The 22,607-nt window shown below is 40.4% G+C and overlaps 1 protein-coding gene across 1 annotated transcript in view; it reads right to left on the bottom strand.

Moving 5' to 3' along the window:
* Window positions 1-1,311: 1,311 nt before the first annotated feature.
* Window positions 1,312-22,607, bottom strand: part of KIF26B (kinesin family member 26B) — a 276,588-nt gene continuing 255,292 nt past the window's right edge. Inside the window, exons 13-15 of the mRNA XM_005489720.4 lie at window positions 10,407-10,609; window positions 9,259-9,409; window positions 1,312-7,675 (exon numbers count right to left, since the gene is read on the bottom strand). Coding sequence (XP_005489777.2) covers window positions 7,527-7,675; window positions 9,259-9,409; window positions 10,407-10,609 — 503 coding nt within the window. The 3' untranslated portion in view covers window positions 1,312-7,526. The remainder of the gene's footprint in view (window positions 7,676-9,258; window positions 9,410-10,406; window positions 10,610-22,607) is intronic.

The following is a 22,607-nucleotide window of genomic DNA, read 5'->3' as shown; positions in this document are numbered from 1 at the left end:
AGCAATGAAGATAAATCACCTCCAAAGTAGGCAATAAGCCTTTTAGTTCTTTAGAGCAAATCAGAGCTATTCTGAACAGCCCACAGACAAAATAAATGGCTGTTTATCTTCATTTACAGATACTGTGGAGAGGCACAGCATGCAAATTCACTGGCCTGGGGCAGCAGCTAAGGTAGCATAGGGCTTGCTGCTCTAAGAGGGGAAAGGAGGAGACTGTCTCCTCCCCACCATCTTTGCCAGCTTTTGCCACTGTATCCATCTCAATGTTTTTCCTTTAAAAGAGGTTGCCATAAACAATTGCATTCCCTGCAACTGTGACTGCTAGATCTGCCACTCTGCTGTATAATAATAAAATAGAAGAAAGGACTTCATTAAATTCTCATCAAACTGGTAACCAAATATTTAATGCCTGACACCCTGGCATGTCCCTCCTAAAGTAAGGAATATGAGAAAATCATCTGCCAGCAGAGGATGTAAAAGATATTTTGAATGATTTGGGTTTTTTTTTTAATCTTTCCCACAGGAAATAAGATCTGTGGTTTTCTTCTGATGGGAAGAGCTCAGCATCCTTATCAGGGCTCATCCAGGTGTTGGTGGGCATGTGAGATTTTCCCAGAGAGCTCATTCACATTTTGTTCTGCAAGCAAAGTGCTGTCCTAATTACCAACAGGGAATGCCACAAACATGAGTGAAGGCAAGCAGATATTGTGCACACCTCTGCAGCAGCTCAGGGGCCTGCTAAGCCTGCCACCACTGCCTCTATGAGAGAGAAAAATGTCTTGAGTAATGGACACAAACTCTTTTTATCACTCCCATGTGTTACTTACCTGCATGGTGGCCAGGGGAAATGTGACACAATTGCTAAAGATGATAAGAAATTATACCTATGAATACGTCTTTTATATTTGTTTGGTCTCAGATTTTTCCCCTGCTCACAGACGCAAAAGAGCAATCCCTGTGTATATGCATAACCAGCTTATGCAAAAGCCAGACCATTTCAGGTCTGGGATTGTTTTCTTTGTGTTTCTGGACAGCAGCAGGCAAGTTAATGCTGCTCTGCTTGCTAGTAGTATTTTTGTCATTGGTACCAAACCCTGCAATTCCTTACTCTTTCCTGGTGAATTTGCTTCTCAGTAACACTTGCTTGATAGAACCCCTTTGGTCATTTTATTTTCAGGCTTGATCTTGCTCTCTTGCTTGCTTTCATCGTTACGATACCACATTCTCTTGTGGGTCAAAAGCATACTCCAGTATGAAATGCCATGAAATGCTCTTATCTAAAGTGAAAGAGTCAGGAGGAGGAGGCAGATATATTGGTAAGATAAAAGTAAACATTTAATGCCACTATAGTTTGATTTTTTCCAGACATCATATTTTTGACAATGTTTCACACCTCAAATACCACAAAAGGGATATTTTTTAGCCAGCAAACAATAAACTTTACAATTTTAATGGCAAAAGGTTCAATGCATTTGTTGACAAACTTGGAAATGGCTGTGACTTTCCACATTTTGAACTTGTCCTCATGCTGTTCTTTCTCCTTTTTTCCCCATAAAATTTAGTTGATAAAATATATATATATATATATATATATATTTACTACTGATACATCCTCTCCTGGAATTGCCCAATGATGGGACCAGAATAAGTTCTACATCTATCAGTTTCTCTCCTCCTTAGCCCTATTTTATACCACTGTTATAATGAGAAAGAACATAGCCATGGACAGAATGAAATGGATTTAGCAAACATACACTTCAATGCATAGCACTTAGATAAGCATTTCCAACCATGATGTGTAAATAAATTATAAAATACAAGCAACTCTATAAAACAAGAACATCCTGAGTTTACAAATAAATTATATCCTTCATACATAGAATATGATGTGGATGTGGATGTTAGTAACCAGCAGTTTCAGCTATGGGTGGCAAAGAAGTAAAATGTAGAAAAGTTAGTATCTATGCATACATAAAAATATATGTATGTGTGCTACATGTAAATACTCACACACATACATATACAATAAAGAGGGTGAATACATCCATATCTATAGTATATAGAGAATATGTAATATAGCTGAAACTGCCTCAAGCACCAATTTATTACCATTATTATAACGTTTGCTCAATACTTAAGTAGGACCACTCAAAGTAAGATGGTTTGGGTTGTGTTTTATTTCCTGTCCAGGAGTGTTTGAAGGTAGTTTGTTTGAAATATTATAGCTGAATGCTACTGAATGCTACTGATTGCTACTTTTTCAGCTACTTTCAGCACCTCCATTCTTTGCAGAATCATCATGCCCTTTGTGAGCTTCAAAAGTTTGCATAAGTGAGCACATAAGTGAGACTGCTGTTCGTGAATTTGGTGGCAAAAGGGTGCTACATTTCCAAGAGAATTTTTTTTGTGTTTGTTTTGAAAGGTTGCTTGAGAAGGAAAAGAAGAAAAGATAAAGACAATAATAAAATGGTTTATTATTTCCAGGAACAGTTATGGAAGCTCAGATAACCCTGGGATGAGCGCACAATAAATGCAAGAGACAGAAAGAGATTATTAACTTTGCATTGACAAATCATTCACAGTTTTGTTTGCTGTGGTTATTTGGAAACCTCTTACAAATCTTAGGATAGCTAGCAACAGCCAGCCTTGTGTCTTCAAAAACTGCTGTGTGTTGCCAATGCAAAAGCCTTGAGAGTTACAAAACACAGACCATGAGGATATCAGGATTAAGCGAGGTATGCCACCATCCATGGATTGGAGAAGAAATGCCTCTCTCTATGGTCATCATCCACTCCTGTTGGTATTTAATGATCCCTGATGCTGTGCAACCATCCTTCCCATCACATGAACTGGTATCAGAGGTTGCTTAGCCTCTGGCTTAGGAGAACTGAATTTGCTTCTGCAATGCAGAAGCTTCAATTTACAATTTTAACTCTGTAAGGACTAGACAGGAAGCTTCACAGATCACCAAGAGTCCAGGCTCTCAGCTGATGTAACTATGCTGTATGCCTCAAGCACATGCAGAAATTGTGTGTTAAACAGCTGAGATTATGAAATATCTTGTTGTAATTTCATGACACTCTGAAATATAGAATAGTTCATCTGGGATACTATTACAGGATTTAAAAGGTTCATGGGAACTGCAGCAATTTGGCTACAGAAGAACCTGGGTAAGAAAGAACCTTTTAAAGAAGCCCTTGAAAGAGTTTCAAGCATAAGCTTTCCCTATAGTGTGGCACTTCCCCAGGTGAGTGCAAGGGGAAAGGTTTTGTAGGCAGGCACTCCTTGGAGGAGGGAAGGGGAGTGGTGATGCTGCCACCTGTGAGCAGATCTGCCCCTTCCCTCAGCAATGTGCAAGGGGGCTATCTCAGGCTCTCTATTTATTGGTGCATGTAGAGCTTTTGCTTCTACAATGATTTTTAGCTCATTAAAAATGATACAGCAAAATCACAAATATTTGTAAAAGGTGATTTTTATAAAAGAGTCTGTATTTTTGAGCTATCATCACATTTAACTTCCATGCCACAAGTCCCTATTTTAAGACCAGATATATTAATGAGATAAATGAAAAAAGTGAAGACATAAAGCACACACTTCAAGACAGACTTTTCTGTGAGCAAACATGGGATTTGGTATGTATTATTCCCAGCATCACTCCCAGCTTTCAGCCTCTATAATTGCCACATTTAGAGATAAAAGAAAAAAATGCCAGTGTGTTTCTTTGATCCCTTTTTGTACATTCTATGCAGCTCTCACTAAGAATCATGTCAGAGGATCATGCCATTGCTTTGTGCCAGCTACTATTTCATGGACCTGCAAGGTTCAGAAGCTAGGATTTATGGCAGTGGGTCTTCTTAAACTGGATCGAAGACAGAGGTTCAGCAAAAGCCCTGTGTGGCCTTTACACAAAATGAGAAGGTGTTAAATACATAAGAGTAGCATGATCTTCTACTATATAACTAACAGCAAATATCCCAAAAAATGGCAGGGGGATGAATTTTCCTCACAACAGGGTTTACTTTGTAATAACTCTTTTGATTCCTTATGCAATTGTGCCTTGGTTTTATCAGAGCAGGTGAGATGAGAAGAAAACCTAAGAAAGGGAACTATTAGTTTCCTTCTTTGTCCTTCTGTAAAGTAATGCTTTGGATTACTTAGATCTGAATGACTTGACAAGGAATTGTTTTGAGGAAAATGCAAGGCATGCATGGCAAAAGCAAAGATGTGTGACAAAGGTACCAGGAATTAGGGCTCTCCCACACCATTCAGAGCACAAATTGACCCAGCTCCCAGAGCCAGAGCAGCTTCTCCCTGCTGTGAGAGCTGACACAGACAAGAAGGATGTCTGAATCACCCTGAGCACAGCAAAGTCTCCAGCCTATAGTTACACTTGAATTTATGGCCCTAGAGCAACTCCTGTCCCTTGTATGGATAAGGTTCCCGTATGGCAAGAGCAGCAGTTCCCAGGAAGCGCCCCCAGGTGCCGGAGGGGATGTGGAGCAGTGCTGGTGTTCCACAGTTCTCTCACAGCCTGACAATGAAGAGCTGTGATCTCCTGTGACACATGCAAACAAAGAATTAACCTTCAAACCTAATTACATTAACACTGCTGTTTCCTGCTGAAGCTGTCCCAGGGAAATAAGATTGATTTCTGAATGTGAAAATGATTAGACATTACATTCGAGTTGCTCTTGCGTATTTCAAGCTACATGATGCCTTTTAAAAAATCAGCATAAAAACAGCATTATGCTGGCAATGCCTTAAAGAATGGGGCCTCCTGGATGACTTGCAGAAGTGTATGTATCTTCTCTAAAATGCTGGCTACTGCAAACTGAGATAATTTCATAATAAAGTCCTCAATTCTTAATGTGTTTTCCAAATACTTGAGTTATAGTAATATCAATTTTGAAGTAAAAATATGTTTTCAAAAAGATAATGTTTTATCATGTCAAATCTCCACAAATTTTTCCATCCTTTCTTTTGTATTAAGCCATCACAATTCTTTAAAACATAGTGGCCAATTCTGAAATGAAATGACAGAAAGTCAACAATGAATATGGATTTTAGAACATGAACACTAGTATATTATGGGAGTTAATGGATACTCTAATTAGGTCCACAGAAATAAAATATTTGTAAGTACTGCAATTCTGGTCAATTAGTACATATTTTTTAGTATGCTAAATTCATCCCTGGCATCATCAGTTTGGTTTCAGGGATCAATTTTTGTCCATTGTGATAAACAGGGTGAACGTATGATCTTACTCTTTAAAACAATGGCTAGGTACAAATGTTTTTGCAATTATTCCTAAGCTGCAGAAGTACCAAATTGAGCATCAATGAATAATTGAGTTACTGTGGGTGAGGAATATTACATGCAATAGGTATTTTATATAGCTCCAAAACGTGTCCATTTGGTTTATGGAAACATCACCACTCCTGTGTGACTCATGGACTGTGTGCAGGAATGATTTCCTTGGATCTCTGTGGCTGTACTCAGTCCATGGGGCCCTGCAGAGAAGAGATGGCCTCCAAAGAATCAATACATAGTAACTGCTATCAAAATTGCTGTGAAGAGAAGAAAGCCAGATAAATTGCATTGTTTGGGGGGATTTTCAGAGTTGGTTGGGGTTTTTTTCTGAGAGAAATGGATATGTCTTTAATACTTTCTTAGAATATAACTTTCGTGATAGGAAATTGCTGTGGAACAGACTATAAAGTGACTTTCATCCAGGACCTTTTTCCTTTCCAAGTAATCCTATATTTTCTACAAAATCCAGTGACAAAGGCAATAGAATGAGTAAGAGTTGTTATTACAGGTTGTAGAGCATTAAAAGAAAATAAAACTATACAAATGTTACTTCTACTTTTTTTAAAAGCAATTCTGTTCACCTAACCATTAGAAAATCAACCAGTATTATTTTACCATTGGGGTATTGTAAGATGGAATTGATACAATGGTGCAGGGAAAGAAGAGTTGCACTTAAGTAAGCAGTTAATTGATGCATTTTGAGTATATTAAATTATAGTCTTTCCTCATAAGCAACAGGAGGGTAGCCCAAATGTATGTGAGAGAGGAAATTTTCTGAATGTGCTTATTTCAGTATAGAGGAATAAGAAACCTAATTCCATAAAATTATTCTTCATGCTCATGTGTAATTAAAATGCGGTTTTGCACATTTGCTTATGAAATACAAAGGATGTTACTTCCCACAAACTGTTTTGTAGATAAAGAGGCCAACTAGTAAAATAACTGGATGTATAGGGAGGTGCTGACCCTTGTCCTTTTGATGTCAATGTGAATTTTGCCATGGCTTCAGGTACTGAGGATTAGTAAAGATGCCATAGCCAACATGCTTGAAGTGCTGTATCTACTCATTTGCTTTATTTCCAGATGTGCTGAGCTGAGCAGAGCCTGCACTCCTCAGGTACATCTGTGAGTATGGACACACTGGGCCAGGGATCAGATGTCTTGCAGTGGTATAGATTGTAAAGAGGTGAAGCTAAATGTCATCAGTCATAGCCTCAAGAAAGAACAAATCACTCATTTTTGGCCCAATAAACATGGGAACCCTTAGCCTAGAGGACAATTTTCCAGCAAGTTACTAGCACCAGGAAAAGGGGTTAGGATAAAATTACCTCCTCATTCATAACTCCAGTCAGTACAAAGCAAAACATATATGAACAAGAAAACAAGTTATGGGGGTTGGATCAAATTGAGAAGATATTTACTTCACAGTAATGTCACTTCTCTCATACACTGCAAAACAGGCTGGGAAAATGATGGTGTTCTCCAGCATATAAGAGAGTACAGAAGAGCATTTAAACAAACCTTATTCTCTGCTAGAAATATGTTTGTGTCATCTGGGAAAGCTGAATTTCTCTTTGAGTGGCCTTACTCTGGTAACAAGAAAAGACAGTTAACATTTACTCATATGTTGTACTGATTAGGAAATATCTCTACAAACACAAGTTACTTAGAAACAGCAAGTCTGAAATAGGAGAAAACACCAAGAGAAAAACAAGCTGTAAATACATTTCAAAAGTGTATTTGTTTTTTTTTTCCTTTTTCTTTTCTTGACTAGCACCATCTGTACACAATAAAGTATGAACATAAATGTTTGGATAACAAAGATTTGCAAGGCACTTGAACAGTTTTTCTGGATAGGTTTTGTTTTAATGAACCTCTCAATGGAAGTCCCACAACCACCTTTCCTCCTTCCTCAGCTAATGCAGGGAAAGAAGTGTCTTCTGCCAGCAGTTCTTATTTACAGACATGTCCTTAAAAGGTTCCACAAAGTGCTCTTTTAGGCTAAGAGTATCAACAACCTTCTATCTCCATTTTCCATGCTTGTTCTGTTTGTTTTTTTAATACTACTCCTCTGTATAGTATAGCAAATCTCTCATACACACAGCTGAGACTTGACTCCAACCTTCATCCTCATTCTTTTGTCTTTGGGATGCTGTTTGGAAGGGAAAAGGAGGATGGCAGAGATGTGCATTGAAATTCTCTTGAGGTTCATCCTTTATCTGCGTCTGGAGGTGATGTCAAAACAGGTGATCATCATGAGATGGGCCTTGCAGAAGTTGACACGGTTTTCCAAACGCTCAGTCACACATTCCAGGGCCTCCAGGTATTCCAGAGAATCCAGCTCAAATACCTGCTCCAGATCAACTGTGAGAAAGAAAACACACAGATAGGAAAAGTAGACCATACTTAGTGATGACTCATGGGAGAGTCAGAGCTAATTCAAGTCTTCAAACTCATCAGTAATAGTACTGATACAACAATATCTATATACAATAGTATATAGATACAACATCACCTCTGGCTTGCCACTGTCTTTGAAAGTTGCCTTTTTGGTTTAATGACTATTAAAATGACACAGCAGCTTGCCCACAGTGAAAAATACTCTTAAGTTGCATTGGATGCTTTCTGGATCAATCTGCTCTGCCATCCTCACCAGAACTGCACATGCCTTTGCCATGCTCCATCATCCTCCAAGATTATATTGAATACTAATATGTTGAATGTACTTTCTCACACATTCTGCTGACCAGAAAGAGCTTTAAATAGCTGCTGTCTTCTGGGAGGGCAAGCCCTTTGCTGAATTCAGAACTTGCATTTATAACAAACCTCTAGGGTCCTTGTTCCTCACACCTCTCCCTATTCCATGTGATTCCCACTAGACCACTCCAGCAAGGCAAGGGAAGGCACACACATCAATCCCTCCAACACAAGTGCCCAGCAGCTTCCATGGAAGCCAAGTGTCACTGTCTGAGCCAGCACTGCCCATCATATCTCATTCCTGATGTCTCTGCAGCCCTCCAGGCTTTCTGCACTTACCACATTGGAATTAGAAACAAAGGAATCACACAGTAAGGGGACAGCAGTGAATAGCAAATACTCTCTCTCTCTTTAAAACTTCCCTTTTAACTCTCTTCCTTTATCGTGTTCCTGAAACCTATACTGTGGTTGTTTTGCAGAATGCATTAATCTGGTGTCAACTTAAAGCAGCTGTTAACGGAAGAGTTAGGATGTTGTAAGGAAATACACCAGCCAGCCTCCTTTTGCCACTTGAAATTATCCTAAATAAACTTCTGCACATTGTGGGTTTTTTTCTAGAACTCTTTGTTATGAATTTATCTGCTTGCTAGTACTAAAAACTGTTGTATAAGTACTGCAGTACTCTTTATAGTTTTTTCTTTAGAGGTGATGAGGTCCTTCTTCATTTGACTGTGAATGCCCTTTAAGCTCTCTGAACTTTACAATCTATAGTTATAAAAAATGGGCCAAATTTCATTTCATTTCATGTAAGCCCACTGCTGCCAAGGGACAAGTTTGCTCCACAGTGTTATTTTGTGGTAGAAGAGCAGATTTATAATATTGCTCATATGTTTGAGTGATCTGAGGCCAAAAGAAAAAATCTCATTTTCAGGAGCTGTGGGCTGAAACGCGTGAACGTTAATCTACCAATGGCAACATCCTCCACTAGAATACTGTACCATTTCAACCTTCAGCTCTCAGGCAAAAAGGATTGTTCAGTTCTACTGTTAACATTTAATAAGAGTTATAGAAACTGGTTCTAGAAAGACAGTCAATCTAAAGCTTGCCCTAAGGTCCTATGTTGGTTCATTTTAGTTTACAAACAGTAGCTTACATCTCACTCTTACCAGACATTTCTGCTTCCTTCCATCCCCCCTATTAAATAAACCAAAGGAAACCTATAAGTTCAGGAAATAAAACAATGCTCTTACATTCACTGAGCCACTTATTAGGATCCAGCATCAGGTACTGTTTGGTCACCTCCAGTTCTCTCATTAACCACTCATACTTGGCCTTGACCTCAGCGATTCTCTGCTGGCGATGCTCCAGGATTTTCAGCTTGGCATTGAAACATATCACCTCCTGCCAGCCAGGAAAAAGAAGCAGGGAAAAAATAGGTGAAGAGGAGAAGAAATGCCTAGGTCCATTCAGTAAAATGATCTTCCAATCAATAATACTGACAATGAGCCGTTTATTCTGGAAGCTTATGAATCACTGCATGAAATCATCCATCATCTGCTTTATTTTTCTTGCTTTTGTTTGGTTTTCATGTTTTCCATCAGTGAGCTTTGGAGACTTTGTAATGGTAGTTAATAATAAACCATAATAATTAATACCAGGCAGCATCTTGAAATTAGATTAACTGTAGGAAAACATTTCTTTTTTTTCACCAGAGTTTGGCTAAGAAAATCTAAGCTCTTGGGAGTAGAAAATCCATTGCTTGCTGTATTGAAAGCCTAAATACACCCCTGTGCTTGGTACATAAGTAATGCATTAGTCATGTTTTAAAATAAGAGAAGTGGTAGCAATATCAAATTTGAAACATCCTTAAACAAAGGGAGTATGTTATGAAAAGCTCTAGCAATTCATAGTCATTAATAAAGAAGATATATTTTCTGTAAAGCTCTGGAGCACAGTAACAGCATGAGGTAAAGTGCTGGAGACAGCCAGCCCGGCCTCACATGACTTCTGAGGGGTGGCAGCCACAAAGACGTGCAGCAAATGAAACCATCTGAGGAGTGTGCTACCCTCCCTAGTGTGGAAACAATTCTAGTAACAGAACTATCCTCATCCAAGCCTCTGTGAAGATCTCAACACTATTTCACAATCTCCTCTGTAAACAAATCTGCTGTGGGTGAAGTGCAGTGGAAACCTCGCTCCAACAAGTTTCTCCAAACATCACAACCAGCTCCAACAAGTGTCAGAGGCTAGGTAGGAAAAATGCCTTAAAATAATAATGAAGTCTATAATCCATCATTACTCTAAAATACTCAACCTCAGATATTCCTCCCAATCGTGTGTTTTGAGTGCTGACCTTTACAATTTAGGCCCACCAGGAGATTACACGGATGGCACTCACCTTGCTGTCCCCGCCTCGCCGTCGCTGGAGCCTCTCCACGTCATCTATCTCATAGACTTTGATCTCAAAGGGCTCCCCCAGCCCCCTCTGCCCGCTCCGCAGCGGCCCGTCCACCCAGCGCACCCCAGGGCTGCTGGCTGGCTTCCTTGCTGGGGAGGCGGTGTCAAGGGATAGAGCTGGAATGAGCCTCCTCCTCTGAGAACCTGCCAATGGAGAAAGTGCCACTGCATGTTAGCACAGCTACTGCTTCTCCTTTCCTTTGCAGAGAAGTCTACAAGTGATGTATGTCTGGCCTTCTCAGACACAGAAGAAAATAGAGGGAGAAACCAGGGAGGCCACAGGAGCTGGAGCTGCAATGTGCAGTACCCACCCACCATGAGTGACACTCTCAGTGTTGGAATGTTGGGGGACACAAGACAGATGATCGACTTTGGACCTGGTTAACATCGAGAGATTTGATAACAGGATGCCTTGGCAAAAGCAAATGGAACTTTGAAAATTAGACCTAGATTGCAAGAAGATTAAATCAAACAGGTTTACCAGAAAAGAAAATCATATTAAACACTGCAAGCAAGAGATGTTGTTATATGCATAAGTTTGTGTACGTGATTTTAACCTAATCATTGTAGTACACATTACTAGTCTCCCTGAAATAGTATATAAGTGTTTGTATCCCACAATAAAATCAGATTCGGATCACCCAGTCAGTCTCCCCGTCTCTCTCCATCGCTGACACCTCAGTGCTCCTCAGTGCCTGACTCCAGGATCTGGCACTCAGAGGGCACACATCCCCTGAAGCTGGCAGAGCCTGTGTCTGCTCCCCATTGATTAGGTCTCAGCACACACAGGCAAGCCAATGAAGGAGCCAAGCCAGCAGGATGGAACTGGTCCAGCCTGGCTTTCCTAGTTCTTTACTGCTAGTGAACCTTACAGTCAAAGGACAAGCACTAGCCAGCCTCTGCAAAGTGCCTGCCACATAAGATACCAAGTCAGGGCCTACAATAGAGCAAGGAGGAAAAAATTGTATGTCCTTGGTATGGTTTGTTGGGAGAAAAAACAAAAACACAAAAAACCCCCAACCACAACAAAAAAATTCAACAAGTTGCATTTTCTTGCTTAGTTTAGTAAAAGCAATGGCTTGGTTGGAAAAAAAAAAAAAAAACAACTCTAAAAGTTTTGTAGCTGACACAGGGTCTTCCCTAAGACACAGCAGGAATAAAAAGGATGGGAAAAGCCAAAAACAAAAGCTGAAGCCAGCAAGTTTGAGTGAAACTATTAACTGGCTTTCTTGGCTGCAACTACATAAGTGATGCCAGCCAGCAGGGAAGAGATGATGAATGATCATGCAAATTTTATTTTAAAAATAAGATAAAATCATTTATAGGAATTTCCCACATTACATTTATTGAGACTTGAATGTTAATAGTTTCAACATGTCTGTCAACTTGGTGCTTCAATAAAAGCTAGAAAAACCTCAAAACATCTACTGATTGCCTAATTTTTGGATTTTCAAGTAAGAAAGTATTGCCTAGTTTCATTCATGGGAGACTGCTTCTGTGCTTACTTTGGGAACTATTCACATCTTATCCTATGACTTCTGAGTACAATAATCTGTGCTAGAAACCAGTAGGTCTGTGTTAGAGACAAGTAATTAACCTGTAAATTCTAGCTTTAAAATGGATGAGAATGGTTCATTGTAAAGCCTAGTCTACAGAGATTTTATTTGGATACATCTGAGACAACCCAATGCAGGAAAAAGAGAGCATAGCCAGAGCTGATTGACAGAGTTCTGGGTAGACAGGGAGCTCTACAAGGCCCCTCTATACCAAAAATCCTGGGATTGCCATCCTATGACACTTATCATAGCTGTGTTTATTGCTCAAACTGCAGCCCAGCAAAAAAACTCATGCCAGAACAAATGAAGCCTTACAAATACCAGCAAGCAGGAGTTATTTTAGTTCTCTGGTACCAGTCACTGGAAGACAATGTCAGCATTCCCTTACCTTGAATGTGTTTCAGTTAATCTCTAGATTAAACTGCCTGATCAAGAGAAGAGACAGATCGTGATAAAAGGAAAAGCAAGACTTGACCCATTACAATAGCCAAAAATTGACAACAAGAAGACAGACAGTTTGGGAAGACCCCAACAAACTGTGATTCTAAAGGTGACTCCTGTCAGCAGTGCAGGGAAAGGTAACCAAATGCTGGGAACAGCTGCATACTTGAAGGGAGGTGAGAGCACATTGTGCTCTCATTTTATTTTATTCAATTTTATTTCATTTAGGGAGAGATCCTGAAATAGGCTCAGCTCCTCCTGGGAAACAAGTCCTCCACTTGCTTAGATGGGAAGGGCAATGAGTATCATCCTACTGTCACTCAAGATCAAAAGGATTCAGGCATTAAATAAGTTTTTTCATACTTTTGAGGCTTTTGACCATGGTGTCTTACAAAAGCAGTCTGTCAAATTTTGTCTGAGTGTAAATACAATCTCTTTGCTGTTTGACAACTTTTAGAGCCAGTGATATCGATAAGCATCAGATCTGACCTTCTGTTTAATGCACCCAGTGCTGTTAATTATTTTTTCTTTCTGCCCCACAGTAATGGTCACATCTCCTTTCCTGACATACCTTTAGACTAGCTCTAGCATTTCAAGGAAGCAGCTGAGCAGACTGGAAATTCCTTCTGCCCAGATCTCCATGCATGGCTGGATTACGACTAAGTGCCTTTTTCCGTGATGTTTGATTTTCTTCCTCTTTTCCCCACTGTGGCTGTTAAAACCATCTTCTTGTGTAATGAAGCACTTTTAAACCACTCCACTGGAAAAAACTCTGTCTCCAGCCAAAGTCCAGGTCCAAGACTCTAGAAATGCAGGTGGATGGCTCCAATGCATCTTGCCACAAGAATAGCATAAGTGTTCTACTTTGAGCAAAGCAAAACAGATTGCTGGGGTATGAAGTAGAGGAATGACAGTAAATTTTTTGCATTTTGTTCCCTTTCATATCCATTTGCCTCATGGGATGAAGAAGCCTGTGGTGTACAAGGAGGGCTCCAACCTGAGGCTTTTTTTAACAGCCCTTGGCCCTGGGGAGAGTGCAGCAGTGGCAGGAGACATTAACTCATTGTGTTTTTCTAGCCAGAGCTCGTGTCTGGGCTGCCTGGGAGTTATGACAACAGGACAGGCTGCAGCTCATGGTGCACAGGGGCAATGAAGCAGGGCAGAGCTGCCTACACAGCCTCCTTGCCACCCTCTGCCAAGGGCTCCTCTGGGACACAGGTGACCTGCACGGGGCTTCCAGGGGGTACAGCTGTGTGAGACACAGGAGAAAGAAAAAGAGAGATGTCTGTTTATCTGCACCTTGAATGCTGACTCAGGATGATTTATGTGAGGCATAGAGTGCTTTGAGGAGAAATCAAAATGAAATATCTTCTTCCTCTTTCCAATAAGGTAAAAGTGGATCTAGATTGTTCTAAACATGCACTGATTAATAGGCTGCTTATTAGCCCAGGTACAGAAAATAATGGTGCCATTTGACAGGAGGCTCCTGACACTGACCTCTCCATTTAGTCTCTGGTTTTTATCTTATTTTACGTTAATTTGGATCGGTAAGGAGATACAGCCTAAGCAGAGCTTTGGGGTGAATATCACAAAGCACTGACAGCTTCCTCAACCCTAACAACACACAACAATTAAATTTTTTAAATTAATGTTGTTTTTCATTCATATAGCAAATATCCTGAAGTCCCACATTTATTGGGTACACTTGACGGAGTTAGGATCTCATAAATTTTGACTCTATAATAAATAACATGCTTTGTGGGAATTACAGCACACTACTGCTCTATTCCCTATGTATGGCTTATGAAGAAAGTGGGAATCCAGGGAGCTCAACAGATCTAAGAGTAGATATCAGCACCCTCCCACCTCTGCGCCTCCTCTGCCCCACCTCTACACCTTGGCAAACTGGCTGACCCTCCCACCATGTGAATAGAATTCATTCCTCCATTCAAAAAAGAAACTTATACCAAAAATCAATTTGAAAGAAACACAGTAAGATGAACCCAGGGTAAAATAACTTCACGCTCATTTATGACCATGAAGTATGTAAAAGCAAAATGTCATTTGCTAAATGAAGGATATGTTTTTCACTTAGTTTGAATTTACTCACTCTCAGAATAACCCCTCTTGAACCTAGTTTGAGTATGAATAACCAGACTGTGAAATAGCCACGAAAATACACAGGATATAAGATTTGCTTTTGCAACAGATCTATTGCTCTACCTTAAGCTATAGGTTAAGGTTTGGCCAGGTTAAATTTAATATAAAGAGAGTAGCACAGCAGTGAGGGCATGCAGTGTGAAAGTAGATCTGACTGAAGAGTGGCACTGAAGCTACAACATATTTCAGCAAAGGTAAGCCCAGGGGAGCCTTAAGGTATGAGAAATACAGACCAAGGTATGTGAGGGTAACTTTGAGGATAAAAAGGCACACTTGACCTTGACCAGCAAAATTGCCAAACTGCAAAAGGATGTGTGCTCATAAAAGTATGTTTTGACCAGGGCAAAAGCTCTAAAAAAGTCTGGTTTTGCTTAAGTTCTGTATATTTTGGAGTGTTCCCCTTAGGCTTCTTTCCAAGCACACATTCCAGACTGAGCATCTTTTCTGTGAAAAAGGTAAAGGCAAAAACTGCAAGTACAAAATCTTAATGAAAAACAGTGTGATGCAGATCTCTTCAAAGCAGAATACATCCAAATGGGATGCAAAACAACTGCCGTCCTAGAAATTTCAAGGTGTTTCAAACAGAAAATGAAACTGTAACTTGATACAACAACATTTCAGAAGTTTATATTGTGTGCTCCAAGGCGGGATGTGGAGCCAGAGCTATTCCCTACAGCATTTAATGTTATGAGATGCAAAACTGCCTTTCTGTACAAAACCTGTTCCTCAGCATTTTGGTTTTTCTCACCAGACAGTCCAAGGAAATTACAAGAACCAGACCTGGCTAACTAGAGCAGTACCCCTAAGCTATTCCTTCTCTGGCTCCAACAGCAATAGCACCGCTGTCAGTTGTAGCATCAAGCTTCTCTTACTAGCAGAGACTATCTATCCTATTTCCTCTGCTGCTCCTCACTGTCTGACAACAGGGATCCTGCTCTGTTTGAGTCTAAAATGTGATGCTGACTTTGCCTCTTATTCTTATTTCCTAGTGGGATCTGCACTTATGGTCAATTGTCCTTGACTGAACCAACTCCTCCCCTTTCCTTTGACCTCCTTCCTCCTAGCTCATTTTATTGCCAATGTAGAGCACACAGCTATTCAATCCATGGATTTTCATACAGTGTGTACAGCTCCCCTCCTGAAGGGGAAGTCATTGCCAGTGTTTTCAAGTGGAAGGCCCCTCTGATGATGAGAAGATTTCACCTATAGTATTTAGGGTTCCCATGTTGAGGTCAGTACTCCAAACACCAAAGAACCAAGGTCTATATTGCCAGAAAATCCAAACAGCAATCACTCATCCTCTCAATTCAGATTACACAGATTGCACTGAAAGGACCATGTTGCATCCAAATACCTGGAATAGGATACACTGAGAGGATCCATCATTCAGAAGAAAATTTTCTATGTCCATCTCACTGAAAAATAATTCAGGCCACATGCTGTATTGACTGTTATGCAAGCCCACTGTTGTGAATCGATAAGAATTATGAGGACACTTGAGGCAAGAAATCACTTGCTTCCTACTTATTGGAATAAGCAATGCTTGTTTATAATATTCCATCCACACCTATACTAGATATGTTGTTTCTGTACTGGTATAAGGAATACGCTGATGTACATCCAACTTCTAATTATTTTCTATCAACACAGTTCATTTCTATCCACCCAGTTCATTTCTTAACCTTGCTTTCTGAATTACTGTCTTATTTTTAAAGGAGCTTTTCAGGGCAGTTTAGAGCTGGTGAATGAGCACTGCTGAAACCAGATCAGAAAGCAGCCCTCCTGCGGTGTGGCAGGTTGACAAGTAATCTGGGAGATGCTCCAGGGAAGATGCGCATCACCCACGATTCCTAGCAAAAAAAAAACACCAACCAGAGTCTCTTCTAAACATTTCTCTCTCGTCAGGCTGGATTTTGGTTTAACAGGCATTTGTCAGCATTGTGGCATTATTTAAGAAGCTGGTTGTTATTACTACGTTACTGCATTGAAGAGCTGCTCCGGTCACTTGGACAGCAAAGGCAGAGGCTGGAGGGGGAAGGGCTCTAAAGCCAGAACATTAGCTCCCACCAGGGCAGTGGTGGAGGCATTCCAGTGAGCCAATTCTGTGGCAGTGTCAGGAGCAGGTTTTATTTACACCCAGCCTAATGGTGTGCGAGTCAGTCATGCATGTTGCATGGAGCCTTCACCGTGCACAATAGCCTGCTGCCACTTCCTCTATTAAATCATTCCTATGTTCATGTGGCTGAAAGCTCAGTGCTGGCATGCAGTAGTCAAGCGTGTAAAAAATGATTACTCTGATCCCTTTCAACACAGATTTGCTGCATGAAATGGCCTGGCTTTGACCTGGGAAAATCAATGCTGTTGTTTTAATGAACAAAAAAAAAAAAAATTGGAGCTGAAGCCTGCATTTCCCCTCCCTCTAGCTGCCCCAGGGCTGTCCAGTCAGCAAGTCACATGCATGAAGTGGTCACCTGCATGCAAACAGCATTTACTCATATAATTCTAAACATCCTTTGTCATGGTAAAAGTACAGTACAGGATATCAATTAGCTACCATCGCTTGTAAGCAAGTTAAAGTAGAAATACTGGAGGTGCCCTACAGCTTTGTGATACAAAGGGCAATTTTCAGCTCCCCACACTGTGCCTTAGGCAGTCTAAACATGGACCAAATTCCTTTTCACTTGGATTCAACAAGAAAAGCTCAGACTCTCTTTGTTGGTGTTTTGTTTCGTCATTATCATTTTGGTCATGTTTCAAAATGTGATGCTTTGCAATATTGGTAGGAGACAGACTTTCATAATTTACAGTGTGTAGATTCCTTGATTCTGGCTTTTTCTGCTACTTTCATAGAAGGAGCTAAGTGCTTCCAGAGAGTAAATATGTTCAAATATAGAGTTTTCAGGGTTTTCCAGGAACCTCTAAATCTCCATCTTTAAAATCATCCCATCAGTGAAACCCAGAGCACACGAGTATGAGGAAAAAGGAGGCCAATTGCAGATAATTAGTCATGCCTTAACAGTCTGTCTTTTTATTAAAGTGTTTAAAATCATGTACCAATTTGCTGTTCTTTGGTGTTGAAAGTTAGTACCAACAAAGAGCTGCAAGGAGTCATGAAACTTTACTATGAATGTCATCAAATGCTGCAGCACGAATCTTTAATTATCTGTAGTCAGACAGTTCCCCATGCAAAGAAGATGAAAGGCACGTGCCCAAACACATACACACACCCAAATCCTATCCTGGACTGACAAAAGCAGGGGTCTCCAGATTCTGAGATATGCACCTCCAGCTCAGGGCATAGCTTTAAACTTCAGGAATCCAACCTTTGGAAACGTTAATTTTACCCTAGTCTTGTTTCTACTTGGCCTGACTTTCAATAGTATCTCTTAGGTTTTTGTTCCCTGATGTTCACTGATACTTAACATTCAGGAAAACGTTAAATACCAGTGGCCCTCACCGACTCAACTGGGAAGTGCTTTACTGAGGACTTTATGCCCAAAGTCTGGTGTCTTTGAGCTGCCCCCTTCTGTCTCACATCTTTTTCTCATGCCCCAGTCCCAGGAGAGGGCCTGTGCACACCAGCTGCAAGGCAGGGGTCCCCACCAGCACCCCACAGCTGCTGCTCACCTGCTGCTGCCCCAGCCCTGCTTGGGCCACGGATCACCACCCTCAGTGTTTCACCCTGCTGCTGGCAGAAGCCCCAGCACCAGCAAAGCTCCAAGCTCAGACTCAGCTCCAAAAAGCCTCAAAACTAGAGGAATCAAAGGGATACACTCCTTGGCAGAAGTCTGTCCTATCTCAACAGAGGGCTGCAGAACTGACAGACTGAATCCTGTAGGTCTAACTCAATGCTACATGGGATGGGGACTTTCTCAGGTATCCAACCCTATCTCATAGGGAACAGGAAAGAAAACTGCTCCAGGAAGACCAGTGTAATCTCCATTAAATGCCTTGTTTATGATAAATGATCTCAGAACCTCTCCTGTTCTGTTGCTCCCAGGGAAGGAGGTTTCCTTACAGAGACTACTGAAACACTGTAAGGGACAGGAACATGTAAATATATGTAGGAGAGGGCAGAAAACTCTGGAAAAAAACACATTGATGCATGTAACATGAAAATGCAAACAGGACTTGGCTTTACTGGGTAAAACTTACTAGAGCCTGGACTCTTCCTTTGCTACTACCTCATAGTGGGCAAGGTCCATAATTAACACCAAGGCTCCATCTCTGAAATCATCCAGTCATGTTTGGCATTGAGAATTATTTTAAAGCAATGCCCACATACATCCAAACTCAGTAAAAGATGCTAAAAATCAAACCAGAAGAGCAAAAGGGAGGTAGATAACACTTCTGATCCAAGGACCTTGCTATTACCTTTTTTTTTGTATCAGCATTATCTACTTTTATGAGCTGGTAACAAGCGAACTCAGAAATTACACGAGTTGCCCAAGGTGATACAGCAAACCAGCAGCACACCAGAGAATACAGCACAGATCTTGCAAGCCCTAATTTGCTGCCCTGCCTGCCTCCCTCTCGTATCTGTTGCACCCCTGGGATACAAATAGAGCTTTGGTAAAACTAAAGTTCAACCAGAACACACTTTCTGAGCACATACAGGAGTCTGTACTGTAAAAGCACCCTTATCACTGCCTTTCCATGGGGAGGCACTGGGCCACCACACTTGGAATTTCTGGGGAGTTAAAAATAATAAATAAGTGCTGCAACTTATAACTGTACAAACTATGCCCTAACACTTCAGTGTGCTCAAGACAGCACTGCCTACCCAAGAGAGAGGAAGCTGGAGCCAGAGAAAGAAATATGGCTGAGATGCCAATTGCTTCATACAGGGAAGGGCTAAGGTAGTGAACAAAAAAAATCAAAATACAACATAGTTATACAGGTGATTTCAGGCAAAGAAGGAAGAAGGGCCCGCCACAAAAAGAAAATAGCAAATGGAAGTCTGTTTTCCATTGCTCAGCAAGGGCAGAGGAGGATGCATGGCAAAATCAGTTGTCGTTGAGGTTAGGAGTCGAGGGTGCCTGTAATTCAACCCTGGATCCGGCTCTCAGTTGGCTGAGGGCATTAGGCAACTCAGTAACACTCTCTTCCTTCATTTCTCCATCTTAAAATGGGGTCTGGAAAAATACTTACACCACAGTGTGGATTAAAGAGAAGCAATACAAAGCTTTGAAATGTACAACCATAGATCAGGGCTAAAGAGCTTTGTTTCTGCCACAAACAGTCACTTTGGGCCAATGTATGCTGACATGATGTTACAGAACCAATGTTAGATATTAGAAAAATGGGAATATTTATTAAATGCATAGGTTAGCAGGGGAAAGGCTTATGTGCTTCATGAGGCAAGCACATGATTTTTCAATAGGTACCAGAATGCAAAAGGAATTATTTTTATTATTATTTTCTTCTAATTTTGTACATACACAATTTTGTACTGCACTGTCTGTGAACTGTACAGGTACCCAGGCAGAGCCCAAAAATTAACCTAAGGCTAACAGTGAAGGATATGAACTAGCTTTATCCTTCAAAAGCTGTCAGGGTAGGTCTGATGCTTCATGTATGACATTCAGGGCAGAAGCACCTACACATACAAATAATGCACTTAAGAGCACTGAAAGACAAGATCTTAATCTCAAGGAAAAATGATGTCTCTCCAATGTGCCAGAACTTCAAAAGTAATTGTGAGATCTTCTGGTGATTCTCTTAAAGACTCTTTATAGCTCCTTTTACAGGGGCCTTGGGCTGATTCATGTTGATCATGTCTGACAGCTAGCATTTCTGTTAATAATAATCATAAATAAAGTGGACAAGGTTGCCTGACCTGAAATGAGCATATCTATAGCGCCATATCCATTACAGCACAGTGGATCTGTGACCGCAAATCAGGAAAGGTCCAATGCTCTTGACACTTTATATTAAAATAATATCTGTCTTTTAAGATCTCAGAACCTTTGTGTGCTAGTTTTTCATTAAAAAGTATTCCTTAAGAGATAACACTCACACTCTAAGAAAGGAGATAACAAAACTTCTCATTTTTTCATTATACAATAAAAATACATTTGCAAACAGCTCTATTCTCCCTTATACCTTAACTCCTCCTTCACGTTCTCCTGCATTGAAGTAATAATCCTGGTTTTATGCCATCGTAAATCTGCTGACATGTGAAAAATTATACTATTATCAAACACATCAAAACAGAATTATGATCTCACTGCTGCCAGACCAAATGCAAACAGGAGCTGGGTTATATGAATGTGAAGCCTGATTAATTTCTGGGCAGTGGTTTTCTGCTAGAAATAGGGATGGTGGTAAAAATTGAGTTTTTAATTTCCATAAAACCCCTGGTTGCACTTATAAACAAATCATACCAAACAACACAGGAATTACTTGCTGACATAGGGAATCACTTTCAAAAGTAAAGTATCAGAGATGATACACTGAGAATCTCTCCACATCAGGTGACATGCTGAATTAAGAGAGAAGCTTTGTAAATTACTTTAAGGGAGGTCAATGTGCCAGGCTATGCTGAGTCCACCGGGGCAGGCAATTTCCAAGGACACAGACAGGCCCTTCACTGAAAACCCTCCACCCCAGAGATTCATGTCCAGCATCAGGCAGATAATTGCAATGTTGCTGACTAAGGAGAGAGGAACCACCTCACACCAGCAATTAGAATAAAGAGATTAATTTCTTGGCCAGCCAATAAAAGGTGTATTTGGGGAAAAAGAAAGGTCACATGTTATACAGCAGTAAAAAAGCAGCAAAGCTAGGACTCCTCATGTTCCCTGCTAATGAAAGGTTCATACTTACCTCATCACTTGATAATTTTGCATACCTGCGCTGTATGACAAACCAGTGTCAATGTTCTACCAGGTAGGCTCAAGGCCTCTTCTTTCCTGGTGTGTCCTCCAGACTGCTACAGGAATAATCTTAAACCTGACTCTCAAACAGATCTCTCCTTCACAACTCCCTTTTAATGACTACTGACACAATGTTTAGTCCTGCACAGGGGTTAGCAAAAGCTGTGAGCCAAAATACAACCCTAGTTATATTTGTATATACAATACATGAACTTATAAAATACAACACACACACATGAAGCTTGTCTGTAATTAGAACACCACAAAGACAATGCTTTTGTCACTTGTATTTCCAGCCTTGTCCAGCCTCCAATGTGCTATCAAAGCAGAGAGAAGTGAAATGAAACAATAGCAGTTTTGTGAGCATCAGAATAAACAAATATTGGTCCTCTAGTGCTTCAGTTTGGGGATGAACTCTGCAGTCTAAGAAATCCAGAGGCTGTGCCTGAAACTTTCTCAGAGTTTTTTTGTAAAATATGTCCCTTGGGGGACTAAGGGGAACATTCTCTAGTATCTAATCTGTTCCCTCATCTGCACAGCTGCCTGGTTTTTTCACAGAAATTGATAAACTTTTCCATCTAAATGACCGTGGAAAAAGTCCATATTAGATTGGCAGCTTCTCCACAAGACACAATCAAGTTGTCAGTTTACAACCACAAATGCCATCTCTGTGGACAGCTTTGTTTTCCTTTTTCACAAGATAGAAATCATCCTTCTCTTCCTTACAAGTTATTATTAAACAGTTCATATTTGAAAGGGGTTTTTAGAGGCAGATCTCTTCAGAAAGAGGAAAATCAATTTATTACCATTTAAGTGAAAGGCTAGGAAAAGATATTTTCCAAGAAGATGCAAAGTTACCTTCAGAAATAATATTCAGTCATTTGGTCTGGGCTTGCATTATGCAGAATGATCACTTTCAGATGCATCCTCTGAACAGGTACAATCAGCTCTGCATTTATGGATGCTGTTTTAATAGCAGAATCTATTGCATTTACATCTGTGCTGCACATGTTCTTTCTGCTACCACAGTCAAGAGCATAAAGAAAGGGAGAGTTATGCATTACTCTGTTCACTGGAAATGAATTCCAGAGGTGAGTATCACAGCAA

The sequence above is a fragment of the Zonotrichia albicollis genome, chromosome 3 (assembly GCF_047830755.1).
Source record: "Zonotrichia albicollis isolate bZonAlb1 chromosome 3, bZonAlb1.hap1, whole genome shotgun sequence".
Lineage (NCBI taxonomy): Eukaryota > Metazoa > Chordata > Aves > Passeriformes > Passerellidae > Zonotrichia > Zonotrichia albicollis.
Note: the sequence above shows the minus strand (reverse complement) of the source record. Positions and strands in the feature narration are given on the sequence as shown.